Raw genomic sequence first — 22,131 nt, 5'->3', positions numbered from 1 at the left:
TTTAACAGTTATTGCCAAGCTGAGACAATGGGTTGCCCAGTCTATATGTACAACTACACATTCCTAGTTATATTCCAGTGAACATGTCACCTTAGGTAAAGGTTTTGCTGTAAATTACATCCTTTTTTTTCCTCCTTCATGAGGAGTGTTTTGACTATGATAAATTTTACTGCTTTTGGGTCAAGGGAACAAAATGAAAAATCCATTTTGAATTAGGTATATTTCAAATACTAAGAAATAATATTAATAAAAGATACTGTGATTTTCTTTTTGTTTTTAATAGCTAAATGTGGTGGAACACTCACAAACATGGCTGGTGTGATCCTGAGCCCAGGTTTTCCTGGAAATTACCCTAGTAACTTAGATTGTACATGGAAAATTTTATTGCCTATTGGATATGGTAAGTAAGTGTACATTGGAAGAGCAATAATTTGTAACCATCAGATTTAAATATACATTTATATATATATATATATATATATAACATTATGTTATTATAAATATTTTACTTTCAATATGAAGTAGATTTTATCCAGTGGATGTATTATGGACATAATTATTTGCTATATTTTAAATGAAAATGGTTGGCAATTTTAAAATGTGTCTTTGCCAGAACAACTTGTTATTAACTCAGCCTGTCTCAGAAACTGATTTCAAAGAAAAGAGATCTGTGGCATGAAGATATATCAGATTAAATTAATCATTTGACTTCTAAATTAAATAATGGTCTTTTGTGCTCCAAGTGACTTTTTAGATAGTTTTTTATATTCTATAAAAATAGACAAAACCTCACTTCTAGAACTACAAATTTGGTTAAAAGCATTCTCAAGCTGTATTCCAAATCCTAGATTACAGTTGTCAACTTAGAATATTTCTAGGTTTACATTAAAACTATGTCATACAAAAAATATCTTCACAAGTAAGTGATACCTATGTTGAAAAGGTAATCACACATAATGAGGAATCTGTAAATTCATCACTATCAGAACTAAAAGAGGAATAAGATTTCTTGCTGTGAAACTTCAGGTCACATACTGTAAATTCAATGTCAATGCTCAATAAGAAATATAATTTCAAAAACTCATTACTAAATTTACTGTTCTAATTTGATGAAATTAGTTTATTTTCCATATTCTCCATTTGCATTCATAGGAGGGATTTTTGTAGTGAGATGTACCACTTTCATAGTATTTTACTAAGTTAACCTGTAAGAAATACTTTGCTGCTGTTTAGAATAGTGCCCTTTATCAGTGAACACCAGGTAAAACTGATCCCTCATAATTATGGATAGCCTTAGTAGCTTTAGATATCTTTATAGATGTAGGAGAACCACAGACAGAACATCCTTCACTAGTTTGGACATTCTCCAGCTACATTTGCAGGAAATACACATGATAAGCAATGTCATCCTAATTAGGTTATTACAATACTGCCTTTGAAAAATAGTCCTTCATATGTCTCCGAGTTGCTCTTTTTCTTTAAGCTTTTCCATGTAGAAAATCTTTTATGAATTAATCGCACAAGAGCGTCTTGTATCCTGTTATTACTTCTCTCACTTCTCTGAAATTCTCTGGTGGTGGTAATTCTATAAATAGAAAATATAATAGTTTTGTTTAGTAAGGGTTTTAAAACATACAAGGTGTTTATAGCACTGATCGATCATTGCCTTCAAAAATACTTCAAAGGACGTTTTTCATCAAACAAATTCTATCAGTGATATTTTTCCCCAAGTATTTGTTATATAATCCACATACAATATCTTTATATCAGGTATAAAATTGTAATTGATGTGATCTTTCCCAAATTACTTTTACTTGGATTTTATTTCAATTAGACGTATAAGCTTGTCTACTGAAAAGCTGTTTGCTTACATATATTCTATTGTATCAAAAAAAAACTCTGTGCTTAATCAAAGCCTAACAATAAAATTGTGGGAACTAAATGTGTCCCAAATATAGTGCTCTCTTCATTACATGAAAATATATAAGTCATGTAAAAGAAGACACTACTAAAATCCAAATATTTTAAAATAGAAAATACCTATTTTTCAAGTGAGTTGTTGGGATTTTAAAATTATCTTGTGTCGCTGTGAATTAATTAACATTTATAAAAACAATTACCTCAGCTTGGAATTTTCATTATTCAGGGTACAGTCAAGTGAGAGAGGAAGTGCTGTTGAGATTCTAGCAGAAAGTAACATATTTATAGTTTGATCAGATAATGATTTGTTTTCTGTAGCTATCAGTTTTATTCCATGTAATGTTCTGTAAGAAATTGTTTAGTGTAGAAAAATTCTTCTGTGACATATCAAACTGATATTTACAAATTGTATAAACTTGGATTTAAGGCTTGACGGGACAGATACAGTGCGTTCTGTAATTGAAATTAGCATGTTTGAAACTGCTTTGGGGCGTCTATTTATTTTTTAATTACCTTTAAACCTACTTTTACATTTTTAAAACACAAAGCCATTCTATACTGAATATATGCACTAGACGTAAAAATTCCTTCTCAGAAATTAAATTAGAATGATTCCATTTTAAAGGTACTCCATGGGTCATCAGAGAATAATCCATAACAGTAGATTACTTTTATTCAAATACATAAACAATGTTTGGGCTCTATACAAGTATGCCAGATTTGATTATCTGCTTGCCACTTTCACAATTTAGGTATAATATTAAGTGGCTGCTCAATTCTGTATCATTTCTATGGTGCTGACATCTAGTCTCTGTTGGGAATCACTAGACACCGAGATACTGAAGTCAAGTTTTTTCCAGGCGGCTTGGTGCTCTACCTCATCTCCAGTCCTGAGGGCATTGCAAAATTAGTGACTCCATTCAAGTTAGACTAGCCAGATCAAACGTCATACAGAGATGGCTGATACTATAACTCTGATGTGTTTGGTGTGTACCTCTCTATTGATGGCACTGTATAAAGCGTTGTTATTCAGCAGCTGAAATACTTGTTTTCATAATTCTCATTTTGCATAGGTCAGAGAAGGTGCTAGAACTAAATATCCCATACTTTTACAAGTGTTCCATAAAACCCAGTTTATTTGGTAGCTTATTTAATTTCTCTTGTAGAAAAAAAAAAAAAAAACCCTTTTTTTATACCGTTGATTCAATCTTAAACCACAGGGGTGAAGAAATCAGTTATAAACAAGACTGAGTGCATTACCCTGGTAATCTATTACCCTGGTAATTAATCTATAATGTTCTCTTCTGGAATGAAGAATATGTCTCTACTGCTAAGTAAGAATGTCAAGCAGAGTTAAGGCATTGACTGTTTCACACTGCTTTGTTGGCACATTCACTAATTCTGTTTTATTCTATTACAGCTGGTTCGTTATAGTCTACTGGAGCAAAGTTAGGCCCAAAAAGTGCACTTGCAAGTTGCTTGTTACTAGGCTTCCAAACCAGGGGTTCATCCCACATTTTTGTTTTGATATGATACATACACATGTTTTAAGACTGGATTTCAGGTTCTTAGTCCACAGGAAGTAGTGCCAAAACTTCAAAACAGCTCTTCCCATGAGATTATGCTTACACTTCCAACTGTTTTGCATGTTTTGAATACTGAAAAGCCTTGTTCAAGCACCTGATTCCTGGAGAGGGATTGTGGTAAATTGTCTGAAGTCCCTGTCACCAATCTGGAGTTCAGTGCATCTTATAAGGTTGCATACGGGGTAAAATGGCTCCAAGCTAGAGGGAAAGGGAGGCAAATAAGTTGACCTGGGGCAGGAAAAACTAGGTAGAGTAGATGGCTGGAACTAGGCAGGTAAACTTTTGCCTCAGAAAATTCACTCTGTAAGTAACCCAGCTGATGCTGAGCTGCTGGGAGAGGCCTTGGCCCTGCTACAGGGATGCACTTGGGATGGCAGAGTCCCAGCCATACCATAGTACAGCAGGATTTGTGATTTTCCCCTCCTTTCAGTCTTTCTGTTGATTGGTTTAGGAATATGAAGAATCCCTGGTGTTGATTTTGTGACTTTATGGCTTACTTTAATTTGTCCCTTCATGTGTGATTATATTTATGGATAACCAACAAATTAGAAACTCCGACTCTTTTAATACTTATTAGCTATTTCTTTAACTCAAGCATCCCACTTTGAATACTGACTAAAGTATAAGTATAGTGCCTGTAGCAACTGTTATAATTTTATTTTTATTTACATGCTTTAGTATTAAGCAACATGAGTTATAATTTTTTTTTTCCTTTTTTTTTTTTCCTGTCTCAATGCTACAGGTGCACATATTCAGTTTCTGAATTTCTCCACTGAAGCAAATCATGATTTCCTTGAAATTCAGAATGGGCCTCACCACACAAGTTCTATGATTGGCCAGTTTAGTGGAATGGAACTCCCATCACCCTTGCTAAGTACTACTCATGAAACACTGGTCCATTTTTATAGTGATCACTCAGAAAACAGGCAAGGATTTAAGCTGACATACCAAGGTAAGGATGAATTAGCACAACAATCTATATATGTTTGGTATATATTATATAGCATTTTAAAATCTGTAGATTGTTTAACAAATAGGTTGGAATTCTTAAAATTGAAATTATCTTGAGTTGGAATCTTTGTTCTGTTGATGTAAAAGCCTGAGAAGAAGGTGATGTTACTTGCCAAAGGTCACATAGCTGATAACCCTTTCCATTCCATTAAGTTAAACTGTTACCAGTTCATACTTCTAATATTCACTGTCTTGTTTTCCCATTATATGATCTTTCTATGATTAATGTAATGATAAAAGTTATTTTAAATATTTAGGTAAAAAGTTTTAAAGTTTCCTATGTAATGTATTTGCAGTCTAGACTCCTGTGAAGATTACCAGGAAATGAAAAAACACATTCTATATGCATTTTCAAACACAGATAATCAGTATTTGAAAATGTGAACTTTTTGTTGTCACTTACTGTTGGCTTTTTTCTTCATCTTCATTGTTTGTTGCATTGTTTGTTTTCCCAATAGTGACAATAATGCATCATTATTTTTTGCATATTTTTGAACTGTTAAAATAGTCTTACTATCAACAGTTGAGCACTATTACAGGAGCTGAACAGTTTAACACAATGGAACAGCTGGTTTAATTTTTGGATATCTGTGAGGGAATTCATGCCACCTAATTCTAGGACCTTAATTTGGGTAATTTAATTATGTGTTGGGGGTTAACAGTAGTGGGCAGTTAAGCACCACACAACCAGTCTCTCACCTGCTACCCACCCGAGTGGGGTGGGGAAAGAGGAAAGGAATACTAAAAGCAAATCTTGGGGCAAAGATAAAAAAAGCATTGTTTAACAGGTGAAGGATAAAGTGAAGAAGAGATGAAGAAAATAAAAGTGATGCAAAGGCAACCACTCACCACCTCCCTTAGGGAGACTGATGCCTGGCCAAAGATGACTAATGTCCCTAGCCCCCCTCTTTTCTCTTTTGTTGCTGAACATGATTTTATGTGGTATGGATGATCTCTTGTTAGTTCAGGTCATCTGCCTGGTTGTGTCCTCACCCACCCTATTGTACATTCCCAATTTATTTACTGGCAGAACATGGTGGGAAACAGAGATGGCCTTGATGTTGTTCAGCAAAAGACAGAACATTCCTGTATTATCAGTATTCTTTTGGACACAAATCAAAGACACAGCACCATATGAGCTTCTATGAAGACAGAAAACTCTGTAATTTCCAGGTCCAGTATAGCATTTATTTGCATACACACTTTTACATATATATTTATAGTTAGATCATATCTATTGAGTCAATGGACAGTGAGGAAGATTCTGGAGACCTGAATTAGACTGATGCTCATAAAGTATGCCCACAAAGAAATCATGACTCTCTGCCATCTGTAGAATTTTTTTCTGTCACATAGTCTTACAAGTATGGAATATTCTCACGTCACACCCACCTAGTCTTAGTTTCCTTCTGAGCAGTCAAAAGTAATTGTGATTGTCAAGTTACAGAAATGACAAATAAGTAAAATATAAAGCCTTGTGATATATTTTCCAGTACTCTTTGTTCTGGCTCTGTTTAGTGTGTTTTTCCTTGCCACAACAAGCTCTTCCTTACTTATGGCATTTTCTGCCCTGAAACTTGTAGTTAAAGCATACATTGTTTGTAGACTGTATAATGTTCTTCCAGAGGCAGTTTTGCAGCTTACGCAACAAGTGCATAGTTTTATTACTCTTTTCTTCTATTCTTCCCTTTCTTACTTAGTCCTGTCGGACTATTTAGTCTACTCTGAAATAAATGGGAATGTGGTAAGAGGACATGATACAATAGGAAATGCTATTTTATTTTTTTTTTGTTCACTCTAACCATCTCTTATTAAAATCAGTTGCTTTTTAGATAAGTTGCGTGCTTTCTATTTCTCCCACTTGCTCCTTGTCAGCTGTCAACAAAACTATGATCATGAGTGCCTCAATGGCAGTGTAAAATTTTATACTATTATGTAAACATTGGAAAAGCAATTCACTTAAATCCAGAGCAAGGTATTATGAAATATTACATTGTTGCATTACATGGACCTAATAATAAAATATTTTTAAAGTGATGAAGATTGTGTTAAAATGAAGAAAAATGAAGAAAATGTCAAAAAAGTATTATTAATTGGAATTCCTAAACCTGTAGTAGTATTTTCCTAGTACTTGGCAAAAATGCAGAAAAAGTATTAAATTCTCAACAATAGTAATAATTTGATAAGATTTCTTATTGCTAAGTTATTCATCTAATAGTTATAATAATAAAACAAAAATCAGAACCAAGAAAGAGATACAGTTAAATTAAGTGATATTTGTGCCATGATAATTTCAAATAAAAAATAAAAGTAGTATTTATCTCATTTCACAAAAAGTGTAGTTATGGGTATATTTGCAGTACCAAATACATATATATTCACCCGTTTTATGCTTCCCATCAGTGAAAAGCAAAGCATTTACTTCTGTAAAGAGAACTCATGCATTTCATTTGTATGTATTACTCCTTACCTATAGAGACAGTATTTTAATGTATGTGTATGAAAATATGTGTGTATGTTAAAAATTTAAAACATTTTTAAAAAACTGTCAACATAATACACTTCAATAAAAATCAAAGGCTGGGAAAAAAAAGTTATTCTAAAAGATATTTATGATTTATTGGGGTATTTTTCCTAATGTAGAAAGTTGGTAACAGAGTTGTGTTCAATTTTTAAGTTATTAGACATACCAGCTAAGCTCACTCTATTGAATTTATAATTTACTTGTGTTCTGTTTTCTATATGCTTCCTTTTCTTCATTGTACAAACAGATATGGGACTTTTCTTCTTTAAAAAGGAATTGTCTTGCACGTGCTTATTTTTCTTCACAAAGCAGCAACTCTGTTGCTTCTGAGATCACAGATTACACAAGTTATTTCTACTGAGAAATCTAGCATTCTATGATCATCATACAATCTAACTTCTTATTATTAAACTAAAATAACTTGCTCAGCATCCTTTAGAACATATAGGGAATTGTGCACTCAATTAGATGTCCATAATCTACAACTTTGGAAAGTATTGTTTCAGTGTATTCCCTGTTCTTCTCTTGTCTTCTGAAAAAAATGCCAGTGGTATACAAATGAGCAATTTTATTGTCTGCTTTATTTTGTATCATACAAAGTATATGTTGGTTTTGATAACTGACTTTCCTTTTCCTGTTCCACATTTGTTGCCCTTGATACTTAGTTATCTTTTCTGATGTATTATCTCTGGATTTTCCTACTCTTTTTTAGCATTATATTTCTCAATTACGCTCTCTTCTTCTTACTATCTGCAATTGCTGAAACTTGAATTAAAAAATAATTCTTCATTACTCCAATATTACTCTTTTCCTTCTCCTTTCTTCCCTATTAGAAGTGTTGTTTTCCTTTCAGTAAATCGAATGTCATACAAATCTTAGGCTGATTTGTTTGGATGATGGAATTTAGCATTGTTTTGTTGTCTGGCTGTCACCCTTCTGAGTATACCTTTGCTATCCAGTTTTGAAATCATTGGCCAATTTCAGTCACTGCTCATAAAGCCTTTGTTGAGAAGAAAGATGCAGCATTTCTCCATAAAGACCAATTCAGTTTGGCTTGCTGGCTACCAAGTCAGAATATTCTTTGTCACAACTCAATTTCATATGCAATGTCTTCCCTAACTGCTATTCATGGTGTATAAATGTGGGAGGGAAATAAAATATGAGTAATTGGTATGGGTGCCACATTCAAAATCTTACGGGCAAAAGGAGTGCTGTTATATATTGAAAGCTAAGAATTTATTTTTAGTCCAATTGATGCTCACACAGTTAAGTTGTCCACTTTTGTAATTTCTAGAAATGAATTTGCAGAGCAAAGCAAACGGAGTTGAGCCCCTGACATCTTTATACATTTAACCAGATGTTTTTATTCAGACTGCTTCTAACTGATCTCATTTTAGGATGTCCTAATATACTATAATTGGGGAAAAAAAAGTTTTATGAACAAAAAAAAGCATTACTTTTCTAAGAGTGAAATTAATTTAATTTACTCTTAAAAAAAAAGAAGAGTGGGCAAAAAGAATCCATAGTTACAGTCACATTTGCCAGATCCATTCTAATTAGTGATTATGTTGCATATTAGTGAATGTGTTACATATTAGGAGTGCCCACAAACTTGCATAGCTTAATTCTAATCTGATCTGCTGTATTTAAATTGCACTAAAAGGGATTTAGGATTAAATTCAGGGTTTTTACTGTATGGTACTAAACTCAGTTCAATTCAAGGACTGATTTTTTTAAATGAAAATTATTGCCTTTTCTACTAACCAGAATACAATATGCAAGGGCACTAAGGTAGCACACTTTTTTTGCCAGGTAAATACCTTTTTTGTAGATAACAATCTAAAAATAAAGAGAGATGAGTGATGGCTATGCTTATTCAATCAAGCTTGCATGCTATAAAAAAATGAAGTTTTCTAAAGATCTCAACATTCTATGAAGGAAAAGGTTTTTTGATAACCCCTCATCTCAAGGGAAAGCATAGAATATGAGCATTGTAGAGTGAATTATGAAACTAATAATGCTATTTCTCAATTTTTCTACTGATTTTCTGAAGGCAGAAAAATGGTTATGAGATTGAATCTTAATATAGCTTGGGATTGTACTCTGAACACATTATTTTTGGGAAGAAGAAAAGTGAATGCACCCTGAGAACTGTTAAATATTTTCTATCCATGCTTGTAGGGATCTAGTGGCGGTCCTAGAGCCTGTGAATTCTCACAGCACAGTTTTTGAAAATATAATGTAAATCACTTAGATACTGTGTATTTCTGAATGCATTAAAAAAGCTTTGTCTCCTTAGCAGAACCCTGGGGAAATTACAGCTCTCAGTACCATTGCTGATCAGATTCTTATTGGTTTATGCTCTGATATTTTCATGTTGTTTTCCCTTCAGCTTTGCAATTGCAATGATGGGCATTCCATTGTATTAAAGATGGATTGCTAAATTTCTGTGTGTTGTGGAACCTTTTGTTTCACTTGCAGCAAGAAGGAAGTTCACAGTGATTGCCTGTTGAACTACTGGAAGAAATTAGATTTTTATTTTTCAAGATAATGAAAGGACTTTCAAGTCCTGATTTTTTAAGAGAAACATTTAAGTTTAATTACATTTTTTCTCTGTTGAAATAAATGTTGTACTGTTTAGTTAAAAAAGAGAAGCAGGGAGAAAGACTGTCTTTTGTTATGAGTTTTGCAGTTTTGCCACCTATGTAAAACAGCAAAGAGACGAAACAACTACAAATACTTGGAAGAACATTTCTGTTTGTCATTTGACTGGTGATCTTGAGTTTCTGAGACCCCCATATATGTCAAATCTCGATACCTGAGATATAAACAGTCTCTGTACACTAAGACTTGAGAGTAACAGTCACGGAAGTTTGATTGGCAAGCTGTTATGCCAGGTCAGACAAAATAAACAGCTTTTATGTCCTTTGAGGGATCCATAACAGAATTTAGTGCACAGAAGAACACAGTCTATTGGTTCATAAGACTAATTGTGGGTTTTAATTCCTCTCAATATTAGTGTTACCTCAGCTTTTAATATTTATAGAACATCTTTTTTTTTCCACTTAACTTTCCCTTTAGGACTAGAGCTTCTTTAAGGGAAGCAGAATAAATGATTGATTTGTATTATTTTTATTGTGGAAGTCCTAGTTCCTATTTTTGGAACTATTTTCACTCTGAATTTCAATATAAGATAAAGCTGAATACAAAGGAAGAATCTTATTCTCATATATTTGAGAGTTTGAGCGATATGTTCTAGAAAATACACAGAAAAATGTCATGATTGCCATCCCTTTCTTCTCCAAACACTCATGCACAAAAAACCATGATTTAAATGTGTTAAATCTGATGGCCTTTAACTGGAAAAAAATTATTATGGTAGAGCTTCTGAGTCATAGGAATCATGGAATGAAAAGGGGAGTGTTGAAAAGTTACTGTATTTCTATGATGGTTTCAAATTATGTCCTAAGGCAGGAATGCTAAAGAAAATAAAACACAATCTTTTGAGGGCCTTGTAGCAAATTCTTTCTAAACCATTAATTATGTTTTGTGATTCTAGTCCTGAGTCATGACATCTTTAAAGATTTTGTTCTTTAGTGCATATAACAATAAATTGAGGTTCCAGATTGCCAGTCCTATCCTGAGCTCCAGCAATCTGCATCCTGGGCTTCCATAAAAAGAGGCATGGCCAGCAGATCAAGGCAGGTAATTCTCTCCCTGTGCTTTGCTCTCTTGAGTCTCCACCTGGAGTGCTGCATTCAACTCTGGTGCTTCAAGCACAAGAGGCACAGCCCTGTTAAAGTAGGTCCAGAGGGAGACTACAAAGTAAACAGCAGGCTGGAACACCTCTTCTGTGAAGAAAGGCTGAGAGAGTTGGGGTTCAGCTGAAATGAGAAGGTTTCAGGAAGTCCTTATTGTGGCCCTTCAGTATATAACAGGGTCTTTTTAAAAATAAGAGAAGAGACTTTTTACCAAGGCCTTTAGTGAGAAGGATCTACAGTTTTAAATCAAAATATGGTAGATGTAGAGTAGACATAAGGAACATAAAATGAAGGTGGTGAGACACTGAAACAAGAAAAGCTGTGAATCCCTGAAGGTCTTCAGTTAAATGGCACATCTTCAGTTTAGATGTCAGTTTTAGCAATCTGATCTACTGAAATATGCCCATGCTCATGGCAGGGAAGTTAGAACTAGATCAACTTTAAAGGGCCTTTCCAACAAAACTCATGGCAGGCCAGTCTAGTCTGAGAAGTGGATTTTTTTTATTGAGTCAGTAGTTTTACACACCATTATACTGGAGGAATGAACAATAAATGAAAGTTTTAAGGGAGCTAATTGTGGGCTCTCCTAGTATTTGAGTGATTGCATGCTCAATTCTCTGCTAATACTATTTTTCTGCAAAGGAATTATTTCCATATTTAAGTGTTACAGAGGTATGTGGCACTTGGCAAGCCAATAAGTCACCCTAGTGCGTATGTAAGATGGCAAATACATTTGAACCATAACAAGGTAGCAGAGAATCAATTACATTTTGTTTGTGATTTACATTCTTTTCTTATCAGTGGAAAATATACTGTGCAAATAAATGAGAAATAGCTATATGAGATAATTTTAAAAGTATTTGACTGCTGCCAGTATTGGAATTAATTTTTTTTCTCAGATTTCCTTTACATTTTATTTCAGGCTCTCACTAAAGTTTTTTCTGCAGTCAAATGGAATCTCAGCTTGTAAAGTTCAGTAGCAAACAAATCTTTGGGCATGACACTCATAAAAAGAGCTTTCTATTGCAAGGTGTGACATCAGGATTTGTTGGCAGTATTTGTTAGTCATGACTACTGAGTAATGAATTGCTCTTTTAAATCAGGTGTTATTGCATATATCAAAAAACCAAAGAATGTAATTAATATTTATGTTAAAACTATAAAACATATTTCATGAGTGACCTATAAATCATATCATAGTCACATTGATCACCTGACCAATAATTTATGAGTCATATATAGGATTTATACCAAAAAATACAAGCACTGCATGTTAAAATTTTTACACCTTATTTTCTAAAATAACAAATTGCAAAACAAACAGTTTTACTCTGCTCATATGCAAATGCTTTCACTGTCTGATCTTCAAATTTGCAGTGATCTGCTTTAGGCACAGGTTCTCCTCTTACTAAAACTAATACCAAAACAAATCCCCAAAATTTCTGTATGTATTTTGTTTGCCTTATTTACAACAGGCAAAAAGCATACGCATTTCTCAATAATGAGTTACTAGAATTTTAAAAGCTAGGCTTTGTTTTTTCATTTACAATCCAAATGACTGTAAGGGATGCTATTAACAAATATATGGGGCCTGATATGATTTATCCAAGTGTCCTCAAGGAGCTGGCTGATGTAATTGAAAAACCTCTCTCAATTTTTGAGCAGTCTTGGGAGTCTGGAGAGGTCCTAGCTGACTTGAAGCTGGTCAACATTGTACCAGTTTTCAAGAAGGGCAAGAAGGAGGACCCCAGAAACCACAGGCCTGTCACTCTCACTTCAGTGCCTGATAAACTTATGGAGAAGCTTATTCTAGAAGATATTGAAAAACACCGGAAAGACAATACAGTCGTTGGTCACAGCTAGCACAGCTTCATGAGAGGAGAGTGTTGCTTATCAAACCTGGTTTCCTTTTATGACAAAACAACCCACTTAGTGAATCACGGGAATTCAGTTCATATGATCTTCTTGGATTTCAGCAAAGCTCTTGATACTGTTTCTTACAGGATCCTTCTTGACAAAATGTCCAGCACACAGCTGGATAAACACGTCACTTCATGAGTGAGCAACTGGCTCATGGTTTAGGCACAAAGGGTGACATCAGACTGGGGATGGCACTAGTGGGGTCCTTTGGCCCTGTGCCCTCCCACATCTTTGTAGCTGACCTGGAGGCAGGACTGGAAGGGATACTAAGAAAGCTGGCAGATAAAAGAAGACTTGAAAGAGCTGCTGACTCACTTGAAGGCACAGAGACCCTGTGGAAAGACCTCAGCAAATTAGAAGATTGGGCAATCACCAACCATATGAAGTTCAAGGAGGGAAAATGCTGGATTTTTCACCTGGACTGCGCCAACTCTGGCTGTATGGACAGGCTGGGGAACGAGATGCTGGAAAGCAGTGCCACAGTTAGGGACCTGGGGGTCTTGGTCAATGACAAATTGAATATGACTCAGCAGTGCCCTGGCAGCCACGAGGGGCAACCCTGTCCTGGGGGGAATCAGGCACAGCATCGCCTGCCAGGCAAGGGCGGGGATTGTCCTGCTCTGCTCTGCACTGTGGCGGCATCACCTCAAATCCTGTGTTCCCTTTTGGGCACTGCAATATAAGAAAGATTTTAAACTATTAGAGAGAGTCCAAAGCAGGGCAGCAAAGATGGTGAAGGGCCTTGAGGGGAAGCTGTGTGGGAAGTGGCTGAGGTCCCTTGGTCTGTCCAGCCTGAAGGAGATTGAGGAGAGACCCCATTGCAGCCTACAACTTCCTGACAACGTGCTGACTGATGCCAGGATCCCCTTCCTGAACCCAGATCAGCCACCCTTCTGGGTAGCTACTCCCAGTTTGTATACCAGGCATGATGCTCTGTGGTATGAAACCTCCCTTTGGTCAGTTCAGGCCACCTGTCCCAGCTATGCTCCTTCCCACTTTGTTTATCTTCTTTCTTTTTTGCATACCACCTCACTGGCAGAGCGTGAGAAAAATTGTTAAAAATTAGAAGAAATTAACTCTTCCAGAGCACAAACCAGGACAATACCCACCTCTTATTCCACATAATTTTTGTCACACCAAGTTTCAATTTTCCCTAATATCCCATCACCTTCCCTATTTATCTCTTTTGACACACACAATCATCACTTCCTTATCTATCGAACACCTCAGTCAAATCTGTCAGGACTTCCTCTCTCACCTGAGTGGTTCCTGTCTTATCTTTTTATGTAGATCAGTGGGAGACATTTTTTTTTTCCCTGAAACTGATTTTTAATACTAACTTCAAAAATTCTGAGACTGTGTTAATTACTTTCAAAACATAATCTGTGAATACTGTATTGTAACAAGTTAACCAATAAGGAAGGATGGTATTCATCTCCTCAAAAGGTAAAAAGGTAATACAATCAAAGTTTAAGTATTCCAGTACTTACTGTCATTGTTCCAAAACACTACTGTTGTAACTGTTGGGCAATACATTGCTACACTTAAAAAAAAAAAAAATCTGTGAGATCCTCTGAGCTTCTGGAATAATTTCTATACTATTTTTAATATAATTTGCTAAATAGTTTTTAATATAGTTTAATATTTCAGTCTTGATACCATACTCTTCAGAGTCCTGTACTCTTAAATAATCTTTCTACTACTCTGTTTTGTATAAAGATGTTGATAATGATATTATCAGTATTAGTACTACACAAATGATAGCAAGAGTAATAATAACATTAAAAATTAATGAGCCATTACTAGATTTAGCACAAAATTTAATCAACGACAATGTAGGAAAATAAACCTTTCTGTATTTCCTTTCAGTAGCAATTAATTTTTATTCTTAGGTTTTGAATTTCTTTTCTTAATTTTTTGTTATTTGAGAGCAGGGGGATCTGGTTTTTTGGAGGATTTCAGAATAATTCTAGTACCACTACACCTTTTCAATTTTCCAGCATTACAAACACTGAATTCTGGATTCACTGAAGGAATTAGGGAAAAGAAGAAGGCTCCCTCAACGTAAATCTTTTTATTGCACAGCATGATTGTAATTAGCAATGACTAAAAAACTTATTGCCAGTTTTGTTGTAGTTCAGTGAACCAATTAAGTACAAACTTCACTTTAAGTAAGCACTTAAGCACATCTAAAATATATGTTTAGCTTAGTCTTGCTGAAATGGCTTGTTTAAATAATCTATTTCAGAATAATAAGCATACATCTCTACGATGAACATGTTCCTATTGTAAAGGTTACCTTTGAAAAAAGTAACAAAGTACTTCATTCAAGAATATGTTCATCATATTCTCTTGCCTTGTTTTTAGAGCTTGCACTTAACACATGTGAATACAGAGCACACTGGTATTATTATTCTTGTTTGAACTTTCTTCTGACAGAAGTATTCCTTAACTGGAAATTGAAAGTTCAAAAAGAGGAGACCCCTCATCCTTTTATGACTGGTTTCTTAAATGGCAATTACTTACTATCCAATCTATATTGTTTGCAAATCTGCATAGTATTCATTGCTTCATATGGAGCTGCTTACATTAACTTTATATCTTAGTAAATGTTATTAATGAAAGCTTCTTCTGAATTTTCACCACACTGATTTTTATGAATTAAATGTACTTTATCGAATAATATTTTGATGTCCTCAAAAAGACAGAACCTAACATGAAGTACGATGAATCATTAAAGCAATTTTTGCATGGTGATATATCTAAAAGGAGCTTTCCCTTCACAGGTATTTGTAATTTTTGTAGATCTTTATGGTGCTCTGCTGTGTTAAAGTCATTCATTAATTCTTTTAATTTCTTTAGGTCACATGATTTTTGGGCATGGTTTAATATATATTAAAAATCCAATTAATTGTGAAAATCTTGTATTGCATAAGGTTTTAAGGAATGAATGATTTTGTTGTACATTACTAAAATATTTTTGTATGATCCAAGTGGATGTTTTATTTCTTGTTATGTGTTTATCTCTGAATAACTGGACCTTGGCATTCCAGTGTTTACCTACTATTCGGTAAATCTGCATTACAGATTTTTTATTAATGTGTACTTCCTAGTGTGTTGGGAGCTGATTAAGCAAAAAGTACTTCTGTTCTCTTCCAGCTTATGAGTTACAGAACTGTCCTGATCCTCCTCCTTTTCTGAATGGCTATATAGTCAACTCAGATTACAGTGTGGGACAGTCAGTATCATTTGAATGCTATCCTGGATATGTTTTGAGGGGGCAGCCTGTTCTCACTTGTCAGCATGGAATCAACAGAAATTGGAACTATCATTTCCCCAGATGTGAAGGTAACTTTCTGGTAGTACCTTTGCTTCAGAACTCACACTACTTTTTGATTTTTGTTTACCTGTTTGTGTGCCTGTACATAATGCAGCTTTTTCTGAAGTGCCTTTATCCTAATCTGTAGTGTAAGCAGATAAAGGCAGAATAATATGTGCTTTATAAATAATAAATGTTTTATGAATCATGTTCCTCGGCAGTGATTTATCGTTCCTGTTAATATCTGTCAGTTGTATTGATTATGAGAACTCATGATGCTGCCAGAAACTATCTTAACCTCTGTGTGAAAGACTATTTCAAGGGGATACTTTTATTCAAAAGCAGTTAGGTTATGGAGACACCTTTATAAATGTTTTGGAAGAAAAGAAGTTATTCATGCTAGAAGTTCACTATAAACAGATATGTAATATTTTTCTTCATGTTAAACATATTAATCAATTAATACATATCAATTAAAACTTCATATAAAAGTGTAAAGTATTAACAGTTGATGTTTTTAGAATTTGTTAGAAACCTAGCCAAAGTTCAACACCTCATACTTATATTCTAGTGATATAGATGCAGCACCAAAGGGCATGCAGCCTTCTATATTTTCTTACTCCTTTTTACTACCTATAGAAGCATATTTCCTAAAATACATGAAGGTGTATAATAGAAGAAGTAGATGTTTATGGTGTAAATCAGCATTTTCTGTTTTCTTAGATGAAACAAGAGTAAATAATATATGTTGTTTACAATGACATGCAAGAAGTGAGTTAGTATTTATAATGACATGAGGACAAAGTCATTCTTACTTTTCCCTGTCCCCTCATCCATAGTTTTAATTCAGTGGTTTTATCATCATTTTCTAACTCAAAGAAGGCATTCCTCTCCTAGTGACATTTCTATAATTCACAATGTGCATTTGGCCTGGTTCTTGTGCCTGTCAATCCTACCTTCCAAGTCTACCCACAGTCATCTACATCTCCTCCACACAGCTGAGGAATGCACACAACTCTGTTTTGTGTGTGGTTGTGTGCATTTATAGGAACCATTTCTGACTAAACAGCAGGTTACTTTCTGTTTTGACTGAGCATTAAGAGTTTCCTGTCTCTCGCTTAGCACACTACTTGCTTTGTGGAAAATTCCTCTGTGTATGTTAAAGCTCCACATAATACTGCTGAAATTATTCTTATGACATATAAATGGTTTTTTCTACAGGGAAAACAAATTGTTACTCTGATTGTTGTAATTTGATAGTGGATCTGAGAGAGAAATAAATGAAAAAATAATTAATTTTTCCTAGCTATGACCACTTTTCTTGGAAGTTTGAATCAAAAACTTTCTACAGAAGATTGCACATAATTTTGAAGGCTGAGAATCTGTATATGGGAGAAAATTAGATTAATTTCTGCTCAAGTAATCGTAGTAGAATTATGTCATATAGTTGTGCTCTAAGACTTTACTCCTGTACAATCATGTTGTCTTGGTGACTTACCATAGATGTCTTGGTATAACGTATGTAATTGACACTAAATGACTAACTGGGTTTGGGTATCTTTTGGTGGAATTTTAAAAATGTTTACTGTCTTTTCATGCACAACATAATTAGGTGTAAATGGGTTTGAGGACATATAGTATGGCATTCATTAATTTATAAATCAACATGCGGTCTATTGTTAGCATTTGATAGTTTAGAAAATTTGATTATACATTTACTCGTTTCAGAAATTTCTGTTTCTTCACGTCTGTCATTCAAAGCGTAACATAACAACATCATTAATTTAGAGTGAATTGTTGATTCACACTAAAGCTATATTTATCTTGTGTGAAATCTAACCAGTTATTTCTGTTTAATGTCATGTTTTCTGTGATTTTTAAAGATCTTTGAAGAAAGCCTAGTAACATCTGGATGTATTACTTACTCTACTAGAGTTTTGTTAACTGTGACACTTTTTTCCTGACAAAATGTATTGATCTTCCATGGCTATCAATCATATAAGAAAAATTAGTCTGTCTTTACTGAGATACAATCAATCTGTATTCCTTCTTAAGTATTAGAGAATAATGAAGGGAAAATAAAAAATGAATGCAATCAATAACAACATTAATAAACCTCTCAAAAAGATAGTAAATTCAAAATATATTTAAATATAAAACTTCAATCAGAAAAATCCTGTATATTAATTAGAAATTAATATTAGTCTCAGGAAGTGTATTTGCCTGTAGTAAGCATAATTATCAAAGAAGTCTTAGTTGTAAACATAGAGTACTGTGGATGTGGAGAGAACAGAGTAGATTTCTGAGACCAGACAAAGTGACCATGGCATGAATGTAGGGGTTTAGGAAATAGTAAAAAGTGGGCGTGAGTCACATTTTCATCACAGCTCCTAGAGCTGATAGGCAGTGTCAGATACCCTTGGCCTCTACATGCAGCCAGGAATCAGAACCCTTCCTTTTCCTTAGCTGGTTTCATTTGTTGGCCACTAAAGATTCATGGTTCAGGAGCAAGTGCCATTCTGTTCAGAGAATCACAAACTGGGTCAGGTTGGAAGGGACTGCAATGGGTCATGTTGTTCAACCTCCTGCTCAAGCAGAATCATCCTAGAGCACATTGAACAGGAGTGTGTCCAGACCAAAAATGTACCTAATGCATCATACAAGTTAGTACTGATATGGATGAAGAAAGTGAAGTAGTTAAAGCCTCCTTAGCCTGTCCTATAAATTCAGAGATTATTAAAAGAACTCCTTAAAAAACTAACCAGATGACCTTCTACCACAACAATATTGCAGCTTTAAACCATACAGAAAATGAGATATCCTTTTGCATTTATCAGTCCTCCTTCCTTTTTCCCTTTTCCCTTTCTGTCTTTTCCTTTTTCCTTTTATCATTTTTTATGCTTTTATTTTCCATCACTTCTTAAGTTGAGAAAGAAATGAAGAGAGTCTGAAGGAGAGTCACAGGAACACTGACAATAATAACATAAACTTAATGGTAAGAGCTAAAGAGAAATGTTCTAGAGCAAGGCTGAGTGCCCATACATGAGATTAAGGTATCATTCTAGTGGGTGAGACTCACTAATTTACACTAATGGCCATATGTCTACTTGAATACATACTTTCATCCGTATTCAGTCAATTATTCCAAAACGAGACTCAAAAGAGCACATTAACATATATTTGCTACCCTTGAATAAAGTCAACCTTTTCATAACATTGAAATGGCTACAGCCTTTGTTCAGCAAGTGTGCACAAATTTGTGTCTGTATGTCCATTTTACTTGCCATAAGGATAATTAGCATGCAATCTGCAAGGGAATCACCATTGAAAATGACTCAAACCTGTCAGAGATAAAGCATAATGGTTTTGGACTAGTGAAAGAACAATCAGCCCATTTTTTCCAGAATTGTATTCCTGTTCAGTTAGAGTTCAGTTCAGTTGGATGGAAACATGCAAGACCTGCTTGTTTATTTAGTTTTTAATCTTGAATACAAACAAAAGGTGCCCCTTTTTAAATGGTATATAGACTTAGTTTCAAGAACTGTATGCAAACAACACTACCAGTAGATTTTGATTAATTTTAAGAAATTAAACCTTAAAGACATCAGCATAAGTTACTTTTAGAAATGTCAGTATTTATTTGAGAACCAACCAACCAAGGAAAAGGCTGTCTTAAAGACTTAGCTTGTCTTGTCTTGTGGAGCTAAGAATTTGGTAGCATTTTGATATTCCACTTGTAATATGAAAAACTATTTTCTACTACTAATTTTTTTTCATTTCTTTTCTTTCTAGCTCCTTGTGGCTATAATGTAACTGCTCAGAATGGTACAGTTTATTCCCCAGGATTTCCAGATGAATACCCAAATTCCAAGGACTGTACTTGGTTAATTATTGTATCCCCGGGCCATGGGATTTATATCAACTTTACCTTACTTCAGACTGAACCTGTGAATGACTACATTGCAGTTTGGTATGCATTTTTTTTTTTAAACAGAAGCGATTTTTTTCTGATTGATTCATCAAGTCTCACTGTCCCAAGCTACAGATTTTCCTAGTATTGCTCTTTAGGTTGCTATATGTACTGAAGAACAGCATAGAACAACTTTTAAGCTTATCTGAAAAAAAATATTTATCACTGTCTGAACTTTTTAAGAATACTGTTCCAAAATACTTTGAAGTTCAAACTCAGTTATCAATAAGATCTTGTTTGACTCTCTCTTCTCTAAATTGAGGTCATATGAGGTCAAAGTGATGTAATAATCTACACTATGTTGAATTACGCATTCCATGAACACACAGGCAATATATGTTAGTTTTTGCAAAAATTTCTGATGTATTTAAACATTAACTAATTTAGGCATTAAGTAAGATTTTCCTAAATTTTTCTTAATATTTTAGTATGCCTGATAGACATACTTTTTAAATTTTCTAACCCAGAATTTCAGGCCTTGTACCTCCATGTCTTTAAGCTTCATATTCCGTGTTCCTCTTCTCTGAATTTATATTTCTTTCCACACAAACCCATTCAATTTGTGACCTCCTCTGAAGGAGGAGGGCTTAGAACTGTCTAAATTCTTGCATAAAGATTTACTGTACTTGAGCAGCCATAGGTAACGCTGAAGGTGTTGGACATGTCATCTTTGTCCAGCTCTGGTCCTTACCCCACATACTGTGCAAAGTCACTTCTCATATATGCTAAAAATAGTTCAGGAAAAGGAAGGTTTGCACAGAATATAGGATGTGACTTATTGCTGTGTGAGTCAGCTGCTCCAATCTCCCAGCTAGTGCACCATTCCTATAGCGATTGGTGAGGTTTTTTGAGACACTTTATAGAGATGTGCAACTGTTTCTGAGCAGCCATTTGGTTGCACTACCTGTAAGCCTTAGTGTAAAATACTTCTTAGATTGTTATCCCTGGCAGGTTGTAGATATATAATGCTTGGCTTTTCAATGATACAGCTGAGGTGAATAAATACACCTCTGATTGAAAGACAGTAAAAGGTCAAATTAGCAGCTTTCAGACACATTCTAGATAATCTCAAGCCTCCTAAAATAACATATTGCAAAAGTTTTTTCATTCAGTTTAGATTCATGACATGTAATATACAAAACAACCATAAATAAGTGTCGTAGAGCTCAAAAAATTCTTCAGTGATAAAAGTAGGGAGTTTTGTTTATTTATTTATTCATTCTGACTATTCAGGCCTGAATATTTTACATTATGATACTGGAAGTGAATGAAGCCTGATGTTACTGGAGTATGTTTCCCTTTGTGTGTCTTGTCCTACTGTTGAGAAACACAAAACACAAGATTATTTCATAGGTTTTTCTCCCTTTTTTTTTTTTCCCCCTTAGGATATACCTTTGGATCTTCGGAATTTATTTAAATAGCAGAGTAACTTGCCATTTCCACAACTCTGTGTTTTAACTATGAGTTGAAGATTTGTAACACCTGGGTTAAAATGTTAAAAATATGACAGCATTACATAATTTTTCACATTTTTTTACATCTGATCTGTACAAGAAAATTTTTGGTAGGAACACACATTGAAAATTTCTTGCTACCCCTACATTTCTGGCCCATGTAAATATAAAAACTATTGCAAGTAACCTGGTTTAAAAAAAAAAAAAAATCATGTTTGAAGTGGGAAAGAGTATTCTGTGTGCTAGGGGAAAAAAAATAAAAACCCACCTCATTTTAAATCATTAGGAAAAGCGTTTTTTTACAAAAAATAAAAATTTATACTGCTTTCAAGAGAAAAGAGACTGTTAATTTGAATGTTAAGAACATCAGTTTTTCAGCTAACTTTTCAATGTTTTGCATTCCAGGGATGGTCCTGACCATAATTCGCCTCAGCTAGGAGTTTTCAGTGGGAACACAGCTCTGGAAACAGCTTACAGTTCTACCAATCAAGTCCTCCTCAAATTTCACAGTGATTTTTCAACAGGAGGATTTTTTGTCCTCAATTTTCATGGTCTGTTTTCTTTATATATTTAATCTAAAATTACCACAATCATTTAGTGAATTTTAAATATATTTCTTAAATTTGTGGTTTCCTGACTTACCAGAACTCATGGATTTGCTGTTTG

The 22,131-nt window shown here is 34.3% G+C and overlaps 1 protein-coding gene across 1 annotated transcript in view; it reads left to right on the top strand.

Moving 5' to 3' along the window:
• CSMD1 (CUB and Sushi multiple domains 1) overlaps nucleotides 1-22,131 on the top strand; it is a 1,068,142-nt gene that overhangs the window by 942,496 nt on the left and 103,515 nt on the right. The window contains exons 40-44 of the mRNA XM_041477428.1: nucleotides 284-400; nucleotides 4,249-4,458; nucleotides 15,882-16,070; nucleotides 19,834-20,011; nucleotides 21,871-22,016. Of these exons, the coding sequence (XP_041333362.1) occupies nucleotides 284-400; nucleotides 4,249-4,458; nucleotides 15,882-16,070; nucleotides 19,834-20,011; nucleotides 21,871-22,016 (840 nt within the window). The remainder of the gene's footprint in view (nucleotides 1-283; nucleotides 401-4,248; nucleotides 4,459-15,881; nucleotides 16,071-19,833; nucleotides 20,012-21,870; nucleotides 22,017-22,131) is intronic.

Source organism: Pyrgilauda ruficollis, unplaced genomic scaffold (genome assembly GCF_017590135.1).
Source record: "Pyrgilauda ruficollis isolate IOZ18807 unplaced genomic scaffold, ASM1759013v1 scaffold40, whole genome shotgun sequence".
Taxonomy (NCBI): domain Eukaryota; kingdom Metazoa; phylum Chordata; class Aves; order Passeriformes; family Passeridae; genus Pyrgilauda; species Pyrgilauda ruficollis.
Note: the sequence above shows the minus strand (reverse complement) of the source record. Positions and strands in the feature narration are given on the sequence as shown.